The sequence below is a fragment of the Mastigoproctus giganteus genome, chromosome 2 (assembly GCF_048544385.1).
Source record: "Mastigoproctus giganteus isolate SK-2022 chromosome 2, ASM4854438v1, whole genome shotgun sequence".
Lineage (NCBI taxonomy): Eukaryota > Metazoa > Arthropoda > Arachnida > Uropygi > Thelyphonidae > Mastigoproctus > Mastigoproctus giganteus.
This window is the reverse complement of record NC_143576.1, coordinates 7782007-7795914: the sequence shown is the minus strand read 5'-3', so window position 1 is coordinate 7795914 and position 13908 is coordinate 7782007. Positions and strand designations below refer to the sequence as shown.

General features: G+C 37.0%; 1 protein-coding gene across 1 annotated transcript in view; it reads left to right on the top strand.

Moving 5' to 3' along the window:
- LOC150089147 (uncharacterized) overlaps window positions 1-13908 on the top strand; it is a 35746-nt gene that overhangs the window by 8872 nt on the left and 12966 nt on the right. The window contains exon 2 of the mRNA XM_090390351.1: window positions 11685-11857. Coding sequence (XP_090246477.1) covers window positions 11685-11857 — 173 coding nt within the window. The remainder of the gene's footprint in view (window positions 1-11684; window positions 11858-13908) is intronic.

Below are 13908 nucleotides of genomic sequence, written 5' to 3'. Positions count from 1 at the left end.
ATTTGAATTTATGCCCCCTTGTGTGCAGTCTGAGCAAGAGGAAGAATGCCACCACCATTGAGCCTACTCAATCCATTCAAAGCCTTAAACACCTCACAGGTGCCTTGACAGAAGATGGACACCTTTGGTTAACATTCCATGCCTTTTCACCTTCAAAGTATCATGTAACTTTTTCAAAAGATTTCTGTCGTATTCTCCGGTAAGTGTGGAACAACGAGGTAGGTAATCTGCCTGGATAATCCCTTTTCTGGCCCAAAACACATACAGATGGAGTGGTCTTTGCCTTTTTGGAATGTGTGCTTCCACTGCTTTGACATGTCTTTAGTCTCCGGATCATACTGGTACATCCAGCATTCGTCATTTGTCACCAACCGATCATAAAAAAAAGTTCTCAACATCCGCATTACACAAATCCAACAGTTGGTGAGAACATTTCATTCGACATTACTTCTGCAAAGGTATTAGCAATCTTTAAACCCATCATGCGGAGACCTTAGAATCTCCAGATGGTCATGTAAAATGCTGTGGATAGACCAATGAAATTTCACATGTCAGTTATTGAATACGTAGACAACTTATATTAAAAAGGCATCATCCTACTGATGTTTTATCTAGGTCAGGGTAAGAACTTTTTGATACCTCTTTTTTATACTATTCTTGACTTTCCAAGGCTTTTGATTGTGTTTAGCATAAAGGTCTTCTAAACAAGCTCCAGTTATGATTTGACTATTTTTTTTCTTTCCGACTGTTCTGTGCAAGTAATGATATATGCAGGGCTGTAATGGAGGATATACATCGTATACCCTCTGGATTTTTTTAGGTGAATAGCATATACCTTCTGATTTTTTTAAAGACTTGAAATAACAAATATTTACTGAAAATTAAAAAATAAATTAATTAGAATTTGAAGAAAATTCAATTAATAAGATTGACATGCACAGTATACACTCTGTTTTTCGTAACATTCATAGAGTATCATTATCATCATCAGCCATTTTCAATCCACTGCAGGATGAAGGCCTCTCCAGCAACTTTCTATTTCCTTCTGTTTTGTGCAATGGCCATCCATTTACTTACTACAAACTCATGAATTTCATGTGTCCATCTCCATCGTTGTCTTCCAGGTTTTATTCTAGCTCCTCTTGGGTACCATTCTTTTATTTTCTCAGTCCCATGTCATCATGTCTTTGAGCTTTGTGTCCTGCCCAAGACCATTTTAGTTCTTTAGTTTTGATAAGAATGTCCTTTACTTGAGTTTGCTGCCTAATCCATGTGTTTCTCTTCTTATCTAACAGTCTTATTTCCAATATAATTTGTTCCATTCTTTGCTGTGTAGTTCTCAGCTTCTCTGCCATTCTTTTGGTGAGTGCCCAAGCTTTACCTCCATAAGTCATGGTGGGGAGTATACATTGGTTCATTATTTTACATTTCAGAAAAATTGGGATATTGCTCCTCAGTATGTGACTATATTTCCTGAATGCTATCCATCCAAAATTTATTCTTCTCTTGACTTCCAGCCATTTATCATTATTACAGCCAATGACTTGTCCCAGATAAGTATATAACTCCACCTTTTCAATTACTGCTCCTTCAATCATTATTTCCCTTTCTGTGGCATACTTGTTCATTATTACTTTTGATTTAGCCATATTCATCTTTAGCCCAAAATCCTTACTAACTCTGCATAACTGATTTCAGGTTTTCCTCTAATTCTTTGGGATCATGACTTATGATCACAATGTCATCTGCAAGTCTTAAATGGTTTAGGTACTCTCCATTCACATTGACTCCTTTCTGCGACCAGTCTAATCTTCTGAAAGCTTTCTGATTCTTCATTTTCTTCAACGCATGTTCTACCTCATCAAGAAGGATATCGGGTATGCTGTATGTGTTACTAATTTGCGATCCATCTTCTCCACTGCTGGCATCATTCCCTCACTCCTTGTATAATTCTCTATAGTAGTTTTCTGCTATTTGAATTATGCCTTCTCTGCTATTTATAAGTACACCATTGCTATTCTTCAGTTTCAGTATCATTTGTCTTTCTGTATTACTGCTTTTAAGTCCTTTGTTTTCCCTTAATGCTCGTTCTACTTTTCTTGTGTTAAATCTTATGTCTTCTCTGAGTCTCTTTCTAATGTCTTTGCATAACTCAGTATACTCAATTTTCTCCTTGTCAATGTTTATCTTGCTCTTCATTTGTCATCTTCGGTTCATCATGACAAGTGTTTCTTGACTAATTTTTTCTTCTTTGGATTGCTTTTTACCTATAGATTTCTTGGGCTTTATCACTTTCAGAAAGTTGTAATATTCCTTGTCGATATCTTGGTCCTGAGCAGTCTGCAGAAGCTCAAACTTGTTCTTAAGTTCCAATACGTACTGCTTTTTCTCCTCTTCTATTGTCTCAAAGACCTTCATATTATTTACTCGAGTTAGTTTTTTCCTTTCTTTTCTTACATCTATATCAAGTGTGCATCTTATCATTCTGTGATAACTTCCAATATTTACCTTGTTCAGGACGGTAACATCATTCACGATATATCTTCTGTTAGTGAGGATGAAGAGTATACCTTCTGCGAATTTTGACTACAGCACTGGGTATATGGTTCCCTCTCTTCTAACTTCTTCACTAATGTTTCCCAAGGTTCAGTTCTTTCTTCCGTTATTTCCCTCTTGTTTACATTATAATAACTTTCCACTGACTGAAAATCCTATCCACAGCCCAGTTCATCATTTCTCAAACTGGGGTGTGTAGTCCAGTTCACAGACACCCCCCCCCCCCCCGGAAGTGGTCAAATTATTCATTCTATGTATAGCAAATTGATGATATAGTTAGTATTATATATTTATGTAAGAATAAAGTTGTTGTTTTTAAAGATAACTTTGAATTTTCTTTATATATATAAATATATGCATATATATATATAAATATATGCATATATATATATAAATATATGCATATATATATATATATATATATATATCTATCCATGATAAGCAAAATGCATAGATATGTTTAATAAATATATCAGTATAAATAAATAAATTAAATTAAATTAACCCAGAACTGATTAATGTCATCTATATAAGATTAAACGTTACATCCATCTGTATATTATTTAATATAGTATTAAAGGAGGTAGAGGCTAAAGTTGTAAATACAGAATCTACTTTGAGGTATAGTTACAAATATTGCGGGATACGGTGCAGACCGAGAACGGCCTGTGCGAGGCAACAACCCGGTATACTGGGGAAAAAAAAAAAAATATATATATATATATATATATATGCAATACAATGTAAGGAAGACCTTACATATAACATGAACATTAAAATTAAATATTAAATCTAAGATTATGTTAATTATAGGTATATAGATACATTGAAAGGGACTTTTTCGAGGGCTAACCCTCTCAATGTATCAACCATAATTAACGCAGCTATCTGTTTCTTTTGTCATCATCCAGCATAACCATTTCCAAAAGACAGTTAAGATATATATGAAAGCATATTATATTAATTAGGCTGCAAATAGCACCAAAGTGAATCACAATTTAGTTGTTAACTGGCTAGATGACTATTAGCCCGACGGATAGCTTAACTTCAAACGAGAATGACCATGTAGAAAGAGATCCATCCACTGTTATTCATGTAGGTATGTGGTATAATTTATAGTTTATCATATTGGTATCAAAAGTAGCATAAGCTGAGAGTAGGTGAGCGGAAGCAGGGTAAAGTATAGCAGTAGTACCTCAATCCCCCTCGAATTGCTCTAATAGTTCATGAGGTATGAAAAGTACGGTTATATAGTAGAAAGTACTAACAACTTAAACAGATATAATACTATAATAAAAAAATATATATATATATATATATATATATATAGAGGGGTCTGCAAACTTGTTTTTTAATTTTTGAAGGGGTCCGCAAACGTTTTAAATTTTTAATGGGATCTGGAAACTTTTTTTTTTTTTTTTTTTTCTTTGAAGGGGGCCATAGTAGATCTCAGTGGGAACCACTGGCCTAGTTGATGACAGCATACTACATCCACTTTCCAATTTGCAAAACCTTCTCCTTGAAAAACAGCTTCAACTTCTCAGATATCCTTCATCAAGTCCTTAAATGCCAATCTCCACGTAATTTTAGTCAGGCAAAGAAAATTTATTTAACTTTAATTCCTCTTAAACTTAGTCCTATCTTATAACTCAAAAAATATTCTTCTGCTCCAATGCTTTTCTTTGATAACACTCAGATTTCTAGACAAGAATGCATATCTCTACTAGGAATTACCCTAACTTCTAATATCTCTTTGGCATAATCTCAAATATTGTTTCCTCTGCATCTAAAATGGGTTTTCTCTTTTGCTTTCAGTGTTACTTCCCTTCAAAACAGCTGCTCTCTGTACGAATTGCAAATCCACCCTACCATGGAATATTGTTCCCACATCTTAGTGTGAAACCCCCACAACCTCTTTCAAGCTTCTAGACTCCATTCAAAAGAGGGCAGTCAAGTTAATTAACCATCCATCTCATAGAATGTTCAGTTCCTGCTGTATGCCTTTTGTATAGATACTTTCATGGGCACTGTTCTTTAAAATTGGCATCGGTAATTTCCTCACTCTTTTCCCAGACTAGTCTGAAGACATGCCACAACCTGGTAGCATCCATTCACTGTCTGAGTTCAAACTCAGAGAACCAGCTTTTTTTTTTCTCTCTCTTTTCTAGTTCATGTTTTTTTTTGTTTTTTTTTTAACAACCTTCCTTATTCCAAAAATTACAATCTGCAGAAATTCAAGTCTAATATCAACAAGTATCCTCTGTCTTCTCAACCTGCAACCCATACATTCTATTAAGTACTACAGGTTCTAGTACTTTCATGTTTGGGATTGCCATAAAAAAAAAAAAAAAAAAAAAAAATCAGGGAGCAATAGTGATATATGCAGCTACATCATTGGTGTATGAAAATTAGCATGCAAGACAACTTGGGTGAAATTGAAGTAAACAAATAATAAAACTTGCACATTTTAGAAAATATTGTAATTTTAATAATGCATATCAAAATAATGATAAAAAAATATTAAAAATACTCAAAATCAAAAACTTAGCATGAAACGTTCATATGCGTTTGTGCTGTAAAGTAATAAATATTGTAGATGTACAATGGCAGTGTTGATAATTTAAAATATAAGAATTTTTCCAACTGGTGTTCTGCAAGCATTGCCAAGTGTTATGGGAGATGTTCTGCCGCCCAGGTGGGAAGGAGCAGCAGTGCGTAGCACACGCTTCTTGATTAGACTGGGGTTCGAGCCCGTCACCACTAAATACGGAGGATGCAGAAAGGTCAGGGAATGACCACCTCATATCCCGGAGCAATATGGCCTTAGTTAATAATGCTCCTAAAAACCAAATAACCGGCGGAATTACTTAACAAGTACAGGTAACTGTCGAAAAAAAGCCGTGAATTAGGGTTGAATTTGAAAGTGTCTGCAACTCTGCCCAGACACGATAGGAGGGAGTATACGATGAAAGCCCTGTCGATCAATTCGGCCCTGGAAAGATTGTGCAAGGCTCAAGGGGTAGAATTTTTTTCAGCCTGGTCTGTACTTGTTAACAGGAGAGACTGCTTATACAGGGATGGGATACACTTAAATAGAAAGGGTGCAAGAATGTTTGCTGATGCTATTGAGGCAGTGTTAGGTGGGTCGGAAAACTGCTAGATTGGGGGGATACAAGAACTAATAGATTAACAGTAGCCACTGGCAGAGGTGAAAGTGATTCTAGCACTGCTTCTATTGGAATGAGCCGCAGCCTGGAAAATAAGATGCAGGATATTTCAGAGACTGCTGGGAATCATTGGGGTACAAGTAAACACATGGGTTGTGTTAGGGTAGCTAAGAAAAAGAACAGGTGCATGTATACTTGCGTGTACACCAATGCTAGGAGTTGATTAAATAAATTTGATGAATTTGAGGTATTGCTCAAAACATCAAAGGCAGATATTGTGGGGATTTCAGAGACATGGTGTCACACAGATGTAAGGAATGCAGAACTGGAATTTGGGGAGTACAATGTCTACAAAAGGGATAAGTGATAAGGGAGGAGGGGTTATGCTATTAGTTAAGAAATACATAAAATCCAAGGAAGTGAAGCCAGTCGACATTGCTGGACAGTGCAGTGTCGAGTCACTTTGGTGTGACATAAGCATTGGGAGATCAAAATTGAGAGTAGGAGTGTGCTATAGGCCTAATGACTCTGATGAGTATAATAAGAAATTGTATAGGGAAATAGAGTGGGCCAGTAAATCAGAGAGTCTTATGATGGGGGATTTTAATTTCCCAGATATTGACTGGAATTTGTGGGCTGGTCACTCACACACTACCAAGGCTTTTGTGGATTTATTGGATGATTGTTTTCTACATCAGCATGTTCGGGAGGCAACTAGAGGGAGTAATAATCTTGATTTGATTATCAGTAGTGATTCTTCATGCATTAAGAATCTGCAGGTAAATGAACCACTAGGTGGCAGTGATCACAGTGTGCTGAAGTGGGATTTACACAAAGAGGTAACTACCATTAGGGGTAAAGGGAAGGGTTATTGCTTTCGTAAAGGCGACTACGATGGACTGATACAGTATTTAAATTCTATACAGTGGGACCAACTGATGATGTTACCAACAGCAAATTCAAAATGGGAAGCGTTCAAAGAACTTATCTTGGAAGCTAGTAGGCTTTACATACCAACTAAGAAATATTGTTCAAGGTTTAGGCCTAAGTGGATGTCAGATGAACTAATGAGACATATGGCAGAGAAGAAAAATGCATGGGATACATACAAATTAACACGTGACACAGAAGCCTATGATAGATACAAGTTGATCTGTAACCAAGTTACAAAGGAGGTTAGGCAGGTGAAGGCAGATTACGAGAAATCTTTGGCAAGGGATACAAAGAAAAAAGCAAAGAATTCTTTACTTATGTAAACTCTAGATGGAAGGGGATGAATCAGATTGGTCCACTTGATATCGATGGGTCAACTGTTCATGATCCTGCTCAGGTAGCTAACAAACTAAATGAATATTTTGCATCGACATTCACACATGAGGAGTTATTCAGCGAGGGGAATGCCAGAAGTGTATTCAACTCTGGCAGTAAGCTAGAGAATCTTGTAATAACTGAGAGTAAAGTGGAGGAGATATTGTTGAAGATAAATACAAGAAAGGCACCTGGGGTGGATGGGATCTATCCAGTTATATTAAAGGAGGCAGCAAAGGAAGTAAGCAAACCCTTAGCCATAATTATGAGAGCTTCCTTGGACTCAGGGGAAGTACTCATGGACTGGAGATGTGCAAATGTGACCCCAATTTGCAAAGGAGGATCAAAAGGCGACACAAGTAATTATAGACCTGTGAGCTTAACTTCTGTTCCAGGAAAATTAATGGAGGCACTGGTTAAAGAAGCACTGCAGGATCATTTAAACAAGACTTCAGTTATAGCTCAGACACAGCATGGTTTTGTTAAGGGGAAGTCTTGCCTGACCAATTTGATTGGATACTATGATGCAGTCAGAAAAGAACTGGATGCAGGGAATAAGTTTGATGTTATATACTTGGATCTTAGAAAGGCTTTTGATACTGTTGCACATGGAAGACTGCTGCACAAATTGGAGCAGTGTGGCATTGGAGGCAAATTGCTGCTATGGATAAAGGGGTGGTTGAGGGGGAGAAGACAGAGAGTGGTAATCAATGGACATTGCTCATCGTGGACTAATGTTATTAGTGTAGTTCCTCAGGGTTCAGTATTTGGTCCATTATTCTTTTCTGTATTTATAAATGATATTGATGATGGTATATCAAGCTTAATGTCCAAGTTTGCAGACGATATGAAGGTTGGCAGGGTTGTGAAGGACACTTCTGACACTATGCTACTGCAACAGGATCTCGAAAGGTTGAGCAGATGGGCTGAGAGGTGGCAAATGAAGTTTAACATTGACAAATGTAAAGTACTACATATGGGAAACAGCAACCCCAGAGCAACTTATCAACTCTGGTACTACACTGACAGTGGTAGAGAATGAAAGGGACCTGGGGGTGGTTGTGCAGGCAGATATGAAGTTTTCTGAGTAGTGCAGATGGGCTGCAAGAGTAGCTCATGGTGTATTGTCGATGATATATAGGAATTTTTCTAGTAGGGATAAGGAGGTGATTATTCCCTTGTATAAGGCAATGGTCAGGCCACACCTAGAGTACTGTATACAGGTCTGAGGCCTCATTTCAAGAAGGATGTAGAGATGCTGGAACGAGTACAGAGAAGGGCAACAAGATTGGTGAATGGAACAAAGGGGTGCCCTTATGAAGAAAGGCTTAAGTTTTGCAAATTACAGTGTCTGGAGACTAGGCACCAACGAGGTGATCTGATAGAGGTGTATAAAGCCTTGAATGGTTTGAGCATGCTCAATGCTGATGGGATTCTTCGTCTTGCTCAGAATCACCTGAGAAGGCATAAATTCAAATTGAGGAAAGACAGATGGAGGATACACGTGAGGAAATTTGCCTTTAGCCAGCGGGTGGTTGGTTGGTGGAAGTTGATAGCTTAAATAAGTTTAAGGCTCAGCTGGACAGGTATTTCAAACGAACAGAGGGATGAAGTGGTTATTTTTTATTTATCTATTTTTTTTGGCTGATGCTGCATAAGCTTGCTTTCTTGTATCAAATGCCTCTACTAATGCTAATGCTAACAAACATGGGAGATGTTCTGCCAAAAACAAGCACTTATCTACGTTTCAGTATTTTGATAAACAGTCGATTCCGGTTAATTGGGACACATCGGGACTAGTGCATTTTGGCCCGATTAAGCGGCTGCCCCAATTATCCGAAGTTTCACGTAAAAAAAAAAAAAAAGTTACGATGGAGTCACCTAAGTAAAGTACCGTTCACTATACGATGTGTAGTAAGCGCTGTTCATTGTGATCACGTTTGTGAATTGAATTTTAGTTCTATTAAACTGCGATTCTAATTAGCGAAAATAGGAGGAATATTATCCACAGGCTATAAAGGTAAAGATATATTAAGCACAAATTTACCCTTTATTACCTTACCAATTAAAAAATTAAATGATATGTGAAAATCGCAATTAATACGTACTGTAATATGTACATACTAACTAGTTGACATTTCTGTTCACTGACATTTGTGGGTGGGGTTAAAATTAAAAACAGTAAAAAGATAAGCAATCGATAACAAAGAACACGGCACACACAAATTGCAAGTAACACGATACGCGCAAGTGAGAACGGAATAACAAGTTATGAATCTTTAAAAATAGGAATGAAGAGAAGATTATGAAAATTAATTTTTTTATATGATTGAAGATTTCATGGAAGTGTAAACATATTTTACCATAATAACCCACAGAATTCCAGCTGTCGGTATTATCGCAAATTCGATAAGATCGAGTTTACTATCCGTTTATGATAGGCTGCACTAACAGAAAAGCCAAATAAACAAGTGACTGCCAAATTGTTTTATGGTTGTGACCTCCAGAAATCGGACCACGTGGTACGGTCGGAGACAATCGTAGGGTGATTTCCAGTGCTGCGGTCTCCTGCCCCGATTAAACGGTATGTTGTCCCAATTAAGCGAAATAAACTCTGGCTATTTTCTCGATTGGGTTTTGTTTTTTAAGATTTGCCCCAAATAACCGGAATCCACTGTACTTTAACATTACAAGAAAAATATACTAAAAACAAATTTGCTGTAATTAATTTGAATTATTTGCTTCTAGTCGCAAAACTTTTTTTTTTTTAAGTGAAAGTTAAAATTTATATAGATTTGATGTTTTGCCAATGTATGGAATGCCATACATGGTTTTCTGCCAATTTCTTAACCATTCCAAGGTGTTCTATTGGCGCCTCCGTAGCCAGGTGGAAGGAGCAGCAGTGCGTAGCACACGCTTCTTGATTAGACCGGGGTTCGAGCCCGTCACCACCGAATACGGAGGATGCGGAAAGGTCATTCAGGGAATTACCACCGCATATCCCGGAGCAATATGGCCTTAGTTGCTAATGCTCCTAAAAACCAAATAACAAACAAACAAACAAGGTGTTCTATTACTCAGAGGTTGAAAAACATTGATTTATATTATGAACTTTTCTGGGTTTTTTAAATAATTAAGATGAGAATTACAAGCCAGAAAAAAAATTAATAAATTAAATGAAAAATATATTTTCAAATTAGGAATTTTTAAACGTTGGGTTGTTAAAGTCATTCATTGTAACTACTTGCATTACAAACTGAAAACAAGAAGAAAAAACACCTGTTTCAAATAACAGCAAGTGTGGGGTGTGGCATGGATTCTGAAAGTTGTTTTAGTGCATTTTTATCTAATTGTAACCGTTCTTCCAGCAAAATATCGCATGGCTGTGATAAAGTTGAAGGAAGAGGGCTTTGTTGCCGAATATCTCTCTCCAGCATATCCCACACATTCTCAATAGGATTGAGATTAAATGAAATGAATGTGGGGGGGCCAGGCAAGAATGTGGAAATCCATGTCATGTTCTCTAAACCATTCTGGCATAATGGGCTGTTGCATTGTCATCCACAAAGTGGCCACCACCTTTGGGATAAAACTTTAACATTGCAGGGCACAGTAGATCTGATACAAAATTCAGGTACTCCCTGGATGACATTCGACCTTCCCCTGGTATCAACAGACCTAGTCTTTGCCAACAAAACGTTCCCCTTATCATAATACCACCTCCAGATCATTGGAGGTGGTATTTGTCTGACTACACAAGACTTTCTTCTATTGCTCCACTGCCCGGTCACAATGTTCTTGGCACCACTGGAAGTGGATTTTTCTGTTTTTCTCTGAAACAAGTGGCTTCCAAATAGGCAGGCGACTGCTAATACCCAGTTTCTTAAATTCCCTGTGCATAGTATGGCTTGAAATAGGGCAGTTCTCTACTGGTTGAATTCAGATGTTATTTTTAGCACACTGAATATCCTATTTTTCTGCATAGTCCTCCTTAAAGTATGGCTTTGTTTTTCCACTACATTTACACCTTTGAGATGGATGCTTTTAAGAAACCAGTTATTTCTTTCGTTTCTCAAATCATGGCTCCTGCTAAATGTACACCTATGATAAGACCCTTTTTTCAAAGTCTGATAGATCACGTGTTTTCCCCGTTCTGTATTACTGCAGTTGAACAGCCTGTGCAGTTTTTATACTCAATATCATAGCTTTCTTTGCATCTATTTGCATTTCTTCTATCTGTGATTATCTTAATACAAAGGTTCATATTTTATAGCCAGTGCATGTATTTTAAAATACGTAATTGTTAAAAAAAAGAATCCAGTGAGAATTATTCAGAAACTGTTTGTGTTAGGTGTGAGGGATCCAAAAGCCAGACAGTTTGGGTACCTCTATTTTAGTGTGAAGCTGAATTCATCGTTAATTTATTAGTTGAATATTTTTTAACTATGTATTACCTATATTTTTAAGGAGTCCTTATGTGCTGTATTGTAATAACTAGATCTTATGTATAGCTTAGCTTAATTTTCAGCACTCACCTCATGAGGTGAGTGCTGAAAATTAAGCTAAGCTATACATAAGATCTAGTTATTACCTGTATGAATTTATTATTAAATTACTATTTCAATTTTTTACTTTCTTCCATATTTTTTGAAGAAATTTCGAAACTCTGCACAAAGGACCTGTTCACTTTCAACTCCAAAATGCTATAATGAATTAAAAGAACTTGGAACACCAGTCAAACTTTATTCCCCTTTTTATATAATAACACCAAGCCCTCAAAAAAAGGATGCTGAAATTCCTGCAGAAAGCATTTTTACTCCAAAGAGGTAGGTCCTAGAATTTTGTGAGATTAATATAGTTTATTTCAAGCATGTGTGTTATTTATTTTATTAGCTTGCAAAAACAATGGTTATAAGCAATAATCTTAAATACAGATTGCCTATATTTAGCTTCTAGTAAATGAAACTTTTTTTTTTGCTCTGTGTAGTAATTGAAATTTCTTTGTATGTTTCTCAAGGATCTGTGGCCTTCATTTTCACCTAAAATATATTGTGTGAAGGACATTATTGCTTTATTCAGTAGTAGAAATGGTATAAAATAACACAAGGATACATAGAGAATCATGTGAGGATGCTTATTATAAACTAGGACTAATTTGGGAGCTTGAAGCGGGGAACTATTAACACCATTGGCACTTCAGCAGATGGTCCCAGCCAGTAGGTGTTCCTCTGACCTTAGAAGAAGGGACTAAGACAGCTCCCAAAACAATATTTGTGTTAATAATTCCATCCTCCCCCAAAAAAATTACTTCATGTGCAAATTAGTCTTGGTTCTTAATAAATATTAATATTCTCACTTGATTTTCTATGCAGCCTTGTATTTTCTTTTATGATGTTCTTTTTCTACGCCGCTTCACGGATATAATGCTGTTGTTTATACCGTGGATTCAGATATACCATGGGCCTCACTCCCTGACATTGCCATTGCTATTAAATTCCAAGAAAAACATTAACATTCTTTTGCAAACCTTGCACTGCACGAGGCTTCCCAACTCAAATGAGTGTTTGCGAGAAAGGGAAAAAGTGGAGGTTCTCGGAAATCCCAGGGACCTTTACCCTCCTGCCAAGTTAAGAAGCAAAAAGGATGTTTATTGAACAAAGAAAATTTGCTAATCTTCTTCAAGGTCACTAACTACTATACCCATAGCTTGAGTCGCACGATTTGCTTATCTCCTCCAACATAAAAGAATGGTTTTCCCCAAAATGAGTCAGATGGGAGCAGTGCATTCGAAAGATGTGACGTGATTTTAAAGTCTGCAGTTAGTATCTATCGTCTTTCCTTGTGTAAGGGTTGTTACTGCAAAAAAAAAGGTGATCCGCAGTTTGGGACTTACCTGTGCCGGTTGTGTTTTTTGTGACTGTTCGATATGTATTGGCGATTTTTTTTACATTTTTGCGAGCTTTACAGACATGGCTATCATTCATAATAAATTAAAATTGATTTAAGGGGTTATGGCGAACATTAATAAAAGAAAGTCGTACACCATCAAGGAAAAGCTGACTGTAATCAGACAAGTAAAAAGTGGTAAAAAGTGATGTTTCGAATGCACAAATAAAATGGGAGTTGGGTATCTGGAGCAATACGAGAATGGATTACAGAAAAAGGAGACCATGTTCCTTCTTGGATAAGTTGGACCCCAGGACTGGAAAGAAAGAAATCAAGACTCTGCAAAAACAAGGTAGTGGATGATTGTTTATACATGAGACCGGCGGAATTACTTGACAAGTACAGGTCACTGATGAAAAAAAGCCGTGAATTAGGGTTGAAATTGAAAGTGTCTGCAATTCTGCCCAGACACGATAGGAGGGAGTATATGATGAGAGCCCTGTCAATCAATTCGGCCCTGGAAAGATTGTGCAGGGCTCAAGGGGTAGAATTTTTTTCAGCCTGGTCTGTACTTGTTAACAGGAGAGACTGCTTCTACAGGGATGGGATACACTTAAATAGAAAGGGTGCAAGAATGTTTGCTGATGCTATCGAGGCAATGTTAGGTGGGTCGGAAAACTGCTAGATTGGGGGGATACAAGGACTAATAGATTAACAGTAGCCACTGGCAGAGGTGAAAGTGATTCTTGCACTGCTTCTATTGGAATGAGCCGCAGCCTGGAAAATAAGATGCAGGATATTTCAGAGACTGCTGGGAATCATTGGGGTACAAGTAAACACATGGGTTGTGTTAGGGTAGCTAAGAAAAAGAACAGGTGCATGTATACTTGTGTGTACACCAATGCTAGGAGTTTAGTAAATAAATTTGATGAATTTGAGGTATTGCTCAAAACATCAAAGGCAGATATTGTGGGGATTTCAGAGACGTGGT